This window comes from Stegodyphus dumicola, chromosome X2 (assembly GCF_044657685.1).
Source record: "Stegodyphus dumicola isolate Sdum_Otavi_A_Nest chromosome X2, ASM4465768v1".
NCBI classification, from domain to species: Eukaryota; Metazoa; Arthropoda; class Arachnida; order Araneae; family Eresidae; genus Stegodyphus; species Stegodyphus dumicola.
In genome coordinates, this window is record NC_140781.1 from 140,631,508 (window position 1) to 140,644,379 (window position 12,872).

The following is a 12,872-nucleotide window of genomic DNA, read 5'->3' on the forward strand; positions in this document are numbered from 1 at the left end:
AAAACGTAAACATCATGCACGAAGATGTAGCGTCACAAGAGCAATAGAAGCTAATTGGTCCATTTTCGAAACACCTCCCCCAGTGGCTACGCTGATGTGCACTTGTGAAATATGCTGCCGGTGCGCTTTTCGCTAAGAAGCTGATTGAATAATGTCCAGTCAGTGAAACTAATTTCCTTCTTCGGAAAGAAAGAAAATATCGAATGGGTGTAGAGATTCGAAATATTATTAACATTAAAAATTGTTTCTTGTATTACGAATTGACATGTACATTTTGTCTTCTATTTTTGTTCATAAAAGTTTTCACCCTATAACTCTTCCGAAGTTTTCAAATGAATTACACGAAACATATAGGATTTAGAGCCATATCTGAAGATTTCGAGTTTGTCGTTGAGCCAATCAAAACCCTTTTAGGGCTTGGTTCAGTGTTAGACTATAATTCACGTTCATTCGTCAAAGAAAATTATTTTTCAGCACTGTCCCTTTATGTGCCATTTAATTAGTATTCATATTTTGATGAGCTGCAAATAGAAGCCATATGCACATTTAGTTTATAACTGCTTTATACGGCATAAATATAAATTATACCTTTCTGAGAAACATCTAGGTTACAGTTCTTTTACCTGGGGATAAATACTATGTCTACCAGCCCCGATAGTTCATTTCAGTTTGAGACGTCGAATGGCTAACATGTCTTCTCCCATCGTGATCGATTTCGAAGGTTTTCAGTGGATGCCTCATTGTTACATTGTTAAAGAATTAGCTTTTTACACCGTGCATGAAGGATATCACAGTTGCTGGTCATTTTTACCTCCTCAGCCTTGGAAAACATTATCATGATCTCAGCAAAAGTGTTTTGCTTGGGTCACAAGAAATCGTCATCATGTGAATTGGAGTGAGGGTGTTTTACCTTATACTCATCTCCGTATTATTTTGCAATATTTGTCATCTATTTATTCTGTCATATACGTGAAAGGATTAGCAAAGAAATTATTTTTAGAAAATTTATTATGTAGAGACATCATAAATCTAGACTGTCCTAAGATAGAGAATTTAAAAAAGAAAAGTTCTTTAACATGTTCGATTCATGCAAAAGGATTTAATTGCTGTGCTTTAACCAAAGCGGCTGCATTTGCTACCTATATAAAAGAAAGTGTGCAAGAAAAAGAGCTCATTTGTCATCAGCATGTCTCATCTGAAGGATGTGGATTATCTAAAACTATTAGGAAAAAGTCGAATAAAAGCAGCTGTACTGAAAAAGTGTCCGAATCATCTCATTAAATCAGTTTGTGAGTGTGTTTTAAATCTTCTAAAAGGAAACGTACCCATCACCAAACGGGTCAAAAATCGACTCGCCCCTTTTAAAAGAACTTTAAGAAAACTAGCGGACAAAAAAGTACCTCTTTTTAAGAAAAGACGTCTTTTGGTTCAAAAAGGTGACGGTTTCCTATCTTTCCTGATTCCTGCAGCAGTCAGTGTTTTATCCTCCCTTATCCATGGAACACAGTAAGAAATTTGCGCTGGTACCCCTGGATCGTATGCAGCAATTTGAAGATGAACATTTGAGTGATTTAGACACACAAATTCAAAACATCTTGAAAAAGAAAATGGACGATGAAGAAAAGTCTAAATTGTACATCCAAGTTCTGCAAAAGTATGTTACATTTCCTCATGTGAACACTTCCGAAAAACAACCGCCTGAACAACGTTCTGAGAAAGATATAGAAAAAGAAATTATGCAAACAGTTCCTGTGAAGCAGAAAAGAACGGCACAGAAAATAATAGATTTTCTAAAAGAGCATCAGATTTCCTGGACACAGAATAAAGAACTCATTCTGGATGATCATGTGTTTCTGGCTCTGACATTGTTCAGTTGATAAACTCTCTGTTGAGAAATAGAACTCAAAAACCCTTTGCCTTTAAACAGTTTAAAAATGTACTGAATGTTAACAACTTTCCTCAAGACTTTGTCAAAAACAAACATTTAATGAATGTAAAAACTATGTATGCTAGACCTAAAAGAAAATCCTCTTCGCAGCTGTGGCTAAAACTGTAATGACATGTGTAATACTTTGAGATATGAATAAAAGTTAATTTCTGATTATTTGTGTTATGTTTTTCTTTCTAATTAAACTAACATATAATAATAATTTTTGAAAAAATATAACAATTTTCTTAAAATAATAAAAACTTACCTTTCATGCCATTCTTTGAAAAAAAGAAAAACACCATAATTTTCAAACTTCTGTTTATTTTTTATCTAAATAAGTTTTTACACGCAAATACTGTGCATAACATCTTTTTACATACAAACATTTTTTGTACATACCATACATTTTTACAAAAGCTATTTTCAAAAGCCAAATGGTAAGGTGGTCAAGTCCTGTTGGATCACCCTTTTATCCAACACAATTCTGTACAGTTTTGTTTCCGGTTTATTCACCACCTTTCTTCTCTTCGCTTCTCGGGTGATTTTGCAGGGGTTGTGGAGAGAGATGATCTCACTTCGGTCGAGGCTGCAGACCAGACTTTTAATGACTTAAAAATTCAGCAACTGGGAATTCCGGAAGTTCAATGAAAATCCTCGGACTTTGCAGCAGGTTTTCCCAGTGGCCGTCTGGAATGCGTAGTTTTTCGGTCCTCCTGAAAAAATAAAACATCATGAGGAAAAAAAAAAGAGATAATAGAAAAAACATTAAAAATTTTTTTGGTACATATTAAATAAGGAACTTTTTAAAGGTGTTTACCTGACACGAAGGTTTTGATAACATCTCCATCCAGTTCGTCGGTAAGTTCTCCTAAGAAGTTTCCTAAAGGGGGATCGTTGCAACCATTCGAGGCATAGATGATGGAATCTGTGTCGTGATACAGGACATCTCGACCCAGCTTCTCCATTTCACTATACAGCTTGAGACGAGCCCAAGCTGTCGTAAAAGTTGCTAGAAAAATGTTGGTCGAGGCATCCTGCGGTACAAACTCCTTTGAAGATTCCCAGCAAATGGCAGTCACCTCAGGCGTGGGAAGAAAGACATCCTTGATCTGAAAATAAAAGAAGAATCATAAGTTAACAGTTCAAAATAGTTATGAGTTAACAGTTTGAAACACACTAAGCTTATAGATGGATAAAATCGATAAGAAAACTTACTTTTTTAGTAGGATCCGCCAACATCTTATTAAACTCTGGCACCGTATGTACGTAGGTCAGTTGCGCTTTGTTGACGTTCATGCCCCATCTGAAACAAAAATTCAACATAAATCACAAAGAATTAAAAATGTTTACAAAAAATTTAAGCCCAAAAGAAATCATCTTACCTACGCCAGAAACTGTTTAGGGCCAACTTGGCAACTTGTCGACGCCCAGGGTTCTTGGAAATCTTTCCAGCGTCCAACTTGACGCCCTCTCTTTCTTCATACTGGCGAATATACTTTAATTTGTCTTCAGACGTCACACACTCCGAAGGCCAACCGCTACTTTCCTGTTTGATCTTCAGAAAGAGATCAATGTAGGAACGAAACAGGGAAGTAGACGATTCTTTGAAATGATAGACTTCGTAAATCTAGAAAATAAAGAATAAATTTCAGTTATGACAAAAGATTTTAAATAAATTTGGGTTATGACAAATAATTTAAATAATCTTTGAATACTTACATGTGTGACGCGGTAACCTTTCTTTATCGCCAGCTTGACTTCTTCCGATACCCACGTTCCGACAAGAGCTCTTTCATCGTCTGTGTGGGTACAGGAAGACTGAGACTGTAGAAAGGCACAAGGGGACAGAGGGGGAACATGAGCTTCTTCCTACACCGATAGGGCAGTACCGGGAGATAGAGGTTCCGAGGAGGAATCACACGGAACTGGATAAGTCCAAAGTAATTTTCTATACCCCCAAAGCTTTCCGTAATGATTGTTAGATGTCCTACAGGGTAGACGCAATATTTGTTCACCTGTGAAATAAAACAAAAAGTCAAAAAAACATACATAAAAATCAGAAAAAACACATCATCCATGAAAAGGTTTTAAAATAATAAAAAAAGTACGAACCCATGGATAGAGGGATGTGAAATCCACATATTTAGAGTCTCCCTCGTGGAACAATTTGAGGGCATTGGTCCGTCCTCCGAAAAATGAGTCTCGAGGATTAAGCCGGTCCCTCAGATGGTGTTGCTCCAGGAAAGCTTAGAGATCCGGATTTTCCTCTTTTTCTCTCTGAAACTCATGCTCCCACATTTCTATGACGTGGAAACCCTGGGTGCGAAGCTTTCGTGTGGTCTCTTCCGTTTTCTCTCGCAACGTTGCCATGGAAACTCCTTTTAAGGGGTGGATGGTATCCCCGTCATAGCACGAACTACACCCATGGAAGAAACAGCCCTAAAAAAACACGAATACATTATTAGTATTCAACATGTAAATTAAACATTAGAAGTGTAAAATCATTAAAAAGAATTATACAGAAAAATAATTTACTTTTTACATACCTGAAACTGATAGACGGTTTGTGTTGCTTGGCAGAAACCGTCTACCGAGACTCCGGCGATTCTGTGCCCTCCGGCTCCGTTCAAAGCGTGTTGAATGGCAATGCCTTCCGAAGCAGCAACAAAGTCTAACCACCGGATCGAATCAGGGCTGTAATTCGTTAAGTTGACGTAGCCGTGTGTGGGCACCATGGCAATCGTATTGGGCTGAATGTGGCCACTCCGATACGTTGCCATACAGGCTGACGCAATGGTCACGTATCTGAAAAGAAATTAAAAGGATGGTATGAGACACTAAACATAACATAATTGTAAACATGATTAGAACAGAATGAGAAAATAACTTCTGGAATGGATCCACACCCGCCACATCCAAAAACTGGGCTCGAAACTCCAGACAACAGCGGCGAAGAATATCCACGTCTGATCTATGAATATAAAAAGAAAATGTTAAATATACGAAACATAAAATATAAAATTAAAGCAAGAAAAAAGGAAAAAACATACCTGCAATAGGCCAGCATCTCGTCTTGAAAATTGAACACAACCCCCTTGTGTTCCTCATGTCAGGACAGAAATGCTTGTCGGGCTAAAGTGCACATGGTATCCGGGCTGTAGTACCGGGCTTCAGGCAGCGGTCCAACATAACTCTGGTTTTCCGTCGAGTTAAAGAGATGAGGGAAGTATCCTTTCTTTAATTCGGTGAGACCGAAGCATCCCGGTAGTTTGGCCAACGCCATCGGTAAAAAGTTTAACGAGTCTATGACCCGAATGTTGAGACTAGGGTGTCTTACACTCATGATCATAGACCCGTTAGGGATCACCTCCGGCGCTGTGCCTTGCTCCAGGAGCCAGGCCATCACGAACTGCCCATCGAACCTGTAAGTAAAAAAAAAATATCATGAATAATATTGAAAGCATAGTCATAATTAAAGCATGCAAACTATGGTATTTTTAACTTACCCTTTGATGTTGTGTGTCACGGCGGTGAAGCCCTTGTGTTGTGGGGTGAACAGCCAGGCGCAGAAATCTTGGCATGCTTCGTAACCCGGGAACACCTTTTCAGTGCCGTCGGCATACTGAGCTACCGCAAAATTTACGAGATGCTTCCCCGAAGACTGGTCCGTTTCAAAGTCAAAAAAGATGAACTTGTCATCAGACTTCTTCGGAGCAACACGTCGCAAATAACAACGGTGCTCAGCAGCCACGACAAACTGGCCGCAAGACGGACATTTGGTGGTACCGCACTTATGCAGATCTTTAGGGCACTTACGGCGTCCAATCACTTGGCAGCAGTCCCTGCACTGGTATACCTGTAAGGATAATAATTTTTTTAACATAACAATTTTGAGAAAATTATATGATAAATAACTTTGGTCATTAAGATATATTTTCAAAACACTTACCCTATCGCGAAGTGAAAACTCTTGGTTTCCAGTGAGGGCTTTGTGTGCTGCATAACAGGCATCGGATCGGCAGAGACGGTCACAGTCCGGGCATCGTTGGGGCTGGCCTGGAAAGCAATCAGTCCTTAGGCATATAGGGCACGCATTGGCACATCTATGGCTTTCCGGATGATCATACGGCTTTTCACATGCTGTGCAATAATGGTTGCTACCAAAAAACCCTTTCAGGGACTTAATGACATCATAATGTCCATCGTGAAGCCACAAATTGATCCGTTGTGCCCTCTCTCTTCCTTTGTACACCACCTAAGATACAGCAAACCAAAAAAAAAATTCTCTTGAATTCCAAAAAATCAAAGTAAAACCAGTTTTTAACATTTAATTGCATACATAAAGCGATCTAAAAATTCCTAATGCATTTAACATCGAAAGTAATTACATGCATATATGTTAAAGTAAAACAAAAAAAAAAAAAAAAAATTCATCGTGAATTCATTTTTTATAGTTTAAAGTTTTAACATCTTAATGAATTGTGTGCATGCATAAAATGAATCTAAAAATAAAAAATTCTTCATGCATTTTTTTTTTTTTTACAAATCATATTTTTAACATCGAAGCGAAACGCATACATGCATGCATTTATAGATAAAATTTAACGCAATCAAAAAAATTCGCCATGCATTCAGTTTTACAAGTTAAAGTTTTAACATTTAAATGATCAGAAATATATGCCTAAATGTTAACTTTTTGCAAATTATATTTTTAACATAGAAACAAATTGCCTTTGTGCATACATGTAAATAAAATCTAAAAAGTTAAAGTATTCTAAAAATAAAAATTTTTAAAAGTGAAAGTTTTAACGAATTGCATACATAAAATAAGAAATTAATCTAACAATTTTAAGTAAACTAAAATCTAATTAATTTTTACAAGGTTTATTTTTTAACATCGAAGCGAACTGCATACATTCATGGATTCTATGCGTGAATACGCATAAAATATAATCTTAAAATTTAGAGTAATTCAAAAATTCACCATGCATTTTTTATAAGACATATTTTTAGCGTCTAAAGAAATGCATGCATAAAATATAAATTTTATGTTAAATGTAAAATTAATCTAAAAATTTTTCAAGTTATGTTTTTAGCATCTAAATAAATTTCATACATAAAAATAATCTAAAAAATGTAACACAATCTAGAAAATTTACTATGTATTCAGTATTTCAAGTTATCTTTTTTTAACGTGGAAACGAATTGCTTACATGCATAAAATATAAAGTTAATCTAACAATTTAAAGTAATCTAAAAATAAAAATTTATTAATTTTGTCTATAATTTTTTTTAACTTCTAAACGAAAAACTTCTCTATGGAAACAGCGAAATGATCATAAACTCTGCTAGTAATTTAATTTTTCAGTGCGTTGAAAACTGATATTTTTTAAAAGTAATTTTAAAAAGTATTTTTTTTTTAAATTATTCATGTACCCAAATAAATTTTTATCATATAGCCACAAATTATAAAAGAACTAAAATCAAGTTACGATATGAAAATATATAGAAAAAATATTTGTAGGTATGAATATTTAAAAAACAGAAATATCTTGAGATAAAAATAATGACTTACTCTGTTCAAGTTTTCCGAAGAAAAGACGGCAATTTGGACGTGAAGGTGATCTTCAAATATGGCTATCTCCGCAAACGTGCAGGGGCCTAAAGGAACATTCGCAGCCATATGGAGCTCTCTTGCTCGCTTCACTAGGGCTGGTCGACGACGATCTTTCATGGCCTTAATAGCAGCTTTGTCCTCATTCAGATGTGCCAAAGCATACACAATTGCTTTAGCGCAACACAATCCTTCCTCATCGTAGGGTATGGACAAAATTGACTGTTTTCTTAGTCTGTCCATGGAGATATTGATCACTTTCCTATTACCACCGGCGCCCACAGGTCGTCTGATGGTGATCACATCAACTGCAAATCCTGTGTCTAGCTCAATTTTGTCTTTGGATTGTAGCACTTTCATGACAGCAGCCAAAATCTTTTCCACTGTGAGAGTCGAAACTACCATTAAGGAAGTGCTGATAGGCTTATCCAACCCTTCAGCTTGAATGCAGAACCGGATGATGTCTGATGGGCTTAGATCAGCTGTTGTCCGGCGAATCAGCTGCTCGAACAACTCCCGGACGGTGTCAGGAATTCGAACCATCGGGACTCCTTGCACATTCAGAGGCAACCGTTCAATGTCCAACTGGCTCTGAAAGTAATTTCCTCGGCTTGATATTTATGGTTGCGTCGACGAGACTTTTCAGTAAGCACTATCGCCTCATCGAGCTGAAAAGTAAAAATAAAAATTAAGTTCTCGGTAATAATCAAACATTTTCAAAAAGACATTATGATAAAAGAAAAATACACACCGAACGTTCATCGGAACCAGCCATGTATACAGGCCCACGAGTTGACGAGGAAGAAGTCTAAAAATAAATAAAATAAAAATAAATACATTCATTTCTAGTACTAGAAAAAATATTCTAATCGAATCATAACGAAACTAAAATTTACCTCAAATCCGGAACCCACTTGATAATACAAGGGTAGATCCATAGGATTTTCCATAAAGATTTGATCCACTTCATGTATTAACTAGCAAAAGAAAAGTGAATAGGTTCAAAATAAAATATTACGTAGAAAAATACATTCAGGAAATACGTGTAAAATAATTTAAACTTACATCGTCATCCGAATCGTGGAAAGGACAATCGGAATCCTCAAATAACACCTAACAATTAAAAAATTAGAATAAATAACACATTAAAAAAATTCGTTTTGAAAATATAGTAATTTAAAAAATCAGACACAGGCGAAAAATACTTACATTAGATGCAGAATAAACTCGCTTGACAGACATCGTGTACAAGAAAACGAAATGGCGCAGGAAAATGGCAGAGTCAAAATGACGTTCACTCAGCAAGAATCAGAGTAGAAATGATTGCAATCATCAAAGCGAGCGAATATATAGACGATGTATAAGAAAGCAATACGCTGATTGGCTGAAATAAGATAGATATTGTTAGCGGAATGCTGATTGGCTGTTAAGATTGTATACGTTCGCCACGGTGGATGTAGAAAGCGTGAAGCGGTTTCGACAGGCTGCAACGTGAAAGAGGTGACGTTTGCTTGTTTCCTCCAGCCTAGTGACGTCATGGTGATTTTCGCTCCAAACGGAAAAATAACAGGTTTGATAACTTGAAGGGCTTAGCCGAGCGGTAAAGCGCTAGACTCCCATCTCAGAGATAGCGAGTTCGAATCTCAGCCGTGGAGTTATTTTTAAAATTCATTAAAAATGGATGAAAATATTATGGAGTCAATTAAAACTAATTAAAAATAATGACGGATTAAATAATTAAAAAAGGATGATTCATAATAAATAATGAAACATAATTAAAAAATAATGAATAAAAAAGATTAAATAACTAAAATAATAAAGAAAAAATTGGTAAATAAGGAAAATAACAAAGTTGACGTCACGTGGTTTAAGCGACCATTGCCACAAACATAAAAAATAGTGTCGTTGCCACAAAAAATAAACTTTGAAAAGATCGTTGCCACAGAATCAAAACGAAACTCAACATGATTACGTCATTCCATCACGTGATACAAGATGACGCTGGTGTCGTCACTTCCGGAGAAATTCAAAATGGCGGAGGCCACGCCAATTTTCTGTGACGTCACTTCCGCCGCCCGGTTACCTGCGGTTACTACTTGGATCCTATAACCACGTGATCTGGCTTTAAATATTTAATATGCAATGAATAAGGAATGAGCCCTCTTATGGCGACCTCTTCCAAAATAATTTCCCAGAGTAGAAATTAACACTTGTACCGAGCATTATCTCTTTAAGACGACCACTTCCGGACCAAAATAATTAAAAACGTGGACTATCGTCTCAGAGAGGATTTAATGCATTTTACAATGCACTAATGCGTAATCTACTCAGAGCCGGACCATATAGTAGCCCATAAACGATTGGCGACCATCTCCTTAAGACGATCACTTCCAAAAGTGACAGGCATTTCTATAGGTATAAACAAACACTTGCACTGAAATATCATCTTTCTAGGATGATGATATTCACAGAATACCAAAAATCAACTAGAAACATGGATGGATTAGGATTATTCAATTATGCAAAAGCGCACGAGGACTATCTACCTAAAGGGAGGGTTGCCTTCGTGGAGAACTTTCTAAGGGAAACTGGCTCGTATACATATTACACATGGAGAAATCCACGAAAGTGCCCATGCAGCCAGAACGTTCGCGGGATTCGAACCTCGTACCGAACTACCAGTGTTCAGCGTCTTTACCGCTCAGCCGCTGATAGGCTGAAATCTGATGGATGGCTGATGGATATCTTAGAAAGGACTTTTACTCATAGTAGTTATATTAATTACAATTACGTGTAAAGCTTACGAAAACTTTAAAGCGGCCGAGCGGTTAAGTTGCTGAATACCCTGGTTATTAGATCTGGGTTCGATTCCTAGCAAAACAGCTTTTCGTGGTTTCTCCCCTATATAACGTGGGTACGAGCTAGTTTTCCTTAGGAAGCTCTTCACGAAGGCAACCCTTCTCTTAGGCAGATAACTTTCGTGCGCTTTGTTATAGTCAAGTAAACCAAACCAAATTAAAGAAACTTATTCATTCTACTCTCTAAATTCAGCTTCAAATAAATCATACGTGGGAGCTTTTCTTATTCATAACCTAAAACGTATCAAAACGGAAAATTAAATAAATTTAATTATTTAACTTGGTTATCCAGAATTCCAATTTTTAATTTATCCCAGTTTCCAAAAATCTGAGCATGAATAATCGTGTAATAAAGCACAGACCGATAACTTTGAAATTCAAAGAATAACTTGGATGACCTTCGACCACTAGCAGCCGAGAGGTAAAAATCGTTGAATATTGGTACTTCGACTGGCGTTCAAACCATATCGGATGTGCTGCTTACCAGGAAATTTTCGTGGTTTTCTCCATGTGTAACATAAATACGAGTCAGTTTCTATCAGACGTATGAATAATTTTTGTATCAACTCCTCGGTATAAACAGTCCTACACGAAGGCATCCATATCCACTTCGGCAGATAATCTTATGGTACTTTGCCATAACCCTAAATAATCTGATTTGATGATCATGCTAATCTTTTCTCATACTGAAGCCTGTGATGCTTTAATTAAGGTTTTATTTATCATAAACTGCGTTAACTGCTTTAAATTAACCAAATCAGGATTTATTTCTGTTAGATTTCTTTTTTTTAAATTTTTGACATCATTTTAAAAGCCTAAATATGTCAGATCGTTTTAGTAAGACGTATTATTTCTAACTGTTTTATATACAAGTACAGAGAATGTCATGACGGCGAACTCAAAAAGTGTTTCCTACAACATAAATAAATAGGCTTTTATACATTTGCCTCTCTAATGCAACCATCTATATAAGTGGCTAAAATCGCTAGAAGCCGCCGTTAGTGGTCGCATTAGAAAAGTCTCATTATATTTGCATTTTTGTGGCATTTAATAATTTCAGTTACATGTCTGCCTTATAAATTATAATATTGATTTTTCAAGGTCGTATAACAACTTTCAATATAAATTAGAATAGTAATAATCTTTTACATTGCATTCGGATTATTGTATTCGTATGAAAGCCTTGAATCAATTGTTGATCATTATTTTGTACCTATGCTATTGCAAAAATTTAAAAATTCTTAATTATGATATTTTACAATATTCGGGCTTTAAATGCCCAAGTTATTTAATTTTACGCCAATATTTAAACTTTGTGCATTTACAATAACAAGATCTTAATTATGGAACTTTTTAACATCTGAAGCTGGTTAAAACTGGTTGAAATGTGTGGCCTGCTCAGTTCGTATGCAAAACCACTCTCGCACTGATTTGTTTTATGCTTCATTTATAGCAATTTCCCTAAGTAACCAAATTTTAGATTTGTATCATTTTTTAAAAATTGTGAAAAATTAACAAAAAGAAAGAAGAAAATTTTTCTTTCTTACATTATAATTATTTTCTGTTCATCTTTTATGATAATTAGTGTATTTTTCAATTTTCCTCAACTGTCAAATCTTGTTGTATTTCTAAATATTTTTAGATTATTTACACTGCCCGCAATTTTAGAGTTTTTATGTTAAACTCTAAAATACACTCATGTCCATAAATTAAGGATAATTCGGAGTCACGCGGAAATCGAACTCTAAAATAAATATATCACCTGTAAAATCACTACACACATCTTCAAGAATCATATTCAAATTTCAGGAAGTAACCAGATGACACCGATGGTACGTCACAATGACGAGAGTGTAAGAGAGTGGTATATAAGGAATACAGGCAAAGAAGTAAAATTGTTCGCAGGCGCTTTATAAGCATTTCAGTGCAATAACCGAATAGTTACGACACAAAGGACGCATTTGGATGATTTTTTTACGTGGTAGAATTATTGGCCGTCTGGAATGTGGGCGTACCCACAGACGTAACAGACGAACTTGGAATTGCCCAGAGTGTCATCTCCAGGCTTTGGCAACAATTCCAAGATGATGGTAATGTGAGTAGAAGTTACAGCACAGGTCGCCCCAGAGTTACAACGCCGAATGAGGACCGGTATTTGGCAGTTACTGCCAAAAGAAATAGGCGGAGCACAGCCACTGACCTGTCTCGTCAGCTCTCTTCAGCCACTGGTACGACAATTTCAAGGCAGACCGTGTACAGACGCTTAGGGCAGATTGGTCTATATGCTCGTAGACCTGTCAGATGCGTTCCACTTACTGCAACTCACTGTCGCCTGCGGTTAGCCTGGAGTAGAGAGCATGCATTGTGAACACCGCAACAGTGGGCTTGTGTGATGTTTTCCGAAGAGTCCAGGTTTAGCTTACAGTCTGATTCTCGCCGGACTTTCATATAGAGAGCTCCAGGTTCCCGT

At 36.4% G+C, this 12,872-nt stretch overlaps 2 protein-coding genes and 1 pseudogene across 4 annotated transcripts; all 3 read right to left on the minus strand.

The window, feature by feature from the left end:
- Positions 1-2,112: 2,112 nt before the first annotated feature.
- LOC118201875 (uncharacterized) lies at positions 2,113-4,182 on the minus strand (annotated as a pseudogene). Its single transcript, XR_015038965.1, has 6 exons — positions 4,043-4,182; positions 3,650-3,945; positions 3,313-3,557; positions 3,146-3,233; positions 2,748-3,039; positions 2,113-2,643 (listed from the first exon to the last, which is right to left on the minus strand). The product of XR_015038965.1 is annotated as an uncharacterized LOC118201875 (transcript).
- Positions 4,183-4,594: 412 nt separating this feature from the next.
- On the minus strand, positions 4,595-8,087 carry LOC118182685 (uncharacterized). 2 transcript variants are annotated; one of them, XR_015038964.1, is made up of 5 exons: positions 7,506-8,087; positions 5,880-6,185; positions 5,437-5,786; positions 4,981-5,352; positions 4,595-4,901 (listed from the first exon to the last, which is right to left on the minus strand). XR_015038964.1 is itself a non-coding variant. In XM_085809209.1 (4 exons), exons 1-4 carry the CDS (start codon positions 8,085-8,087, stop codon positions 5,040-5,042), a joined length of 1,551 nt encoding a protein of 516 aa, XP_085665335.1. In that variant the 3' UTR covers positions 4,595-5,039. The 2 variants fall into 2 exon arrangements, 1 of the variants encoding a protein (XP_085665335.1); XM_085809209.1 differs by having other exon boundaries at positions 4,595-5,352.
- LOC146992930 (uncharacterized) lies at positions 8,083-8,838 on the minus strand. The gene is made up of 5 exons (XM_085809210.1): positions 8,754-8,838; positions 8,610-8,657; positions 8,441-8,521; positions 8,296-8,352; positions 8,083-8,212 (listed from the first exon to the last, which is right to left on the minus strand). The coding sequence occupies exons 1-5, from the start codon at positions 8,784-8,786 to the stop codon at positions 8,105-8,107; spliced, it is 327 nt and encodes a 108-aa protein (XP_085665336.1). The 5' UTR covers positions 8,787-8,838; the 3' UTR covers positions 8,083-8,104.
- Positions 8,839-12,872: the final 4,034 nt, after the last annotated feature.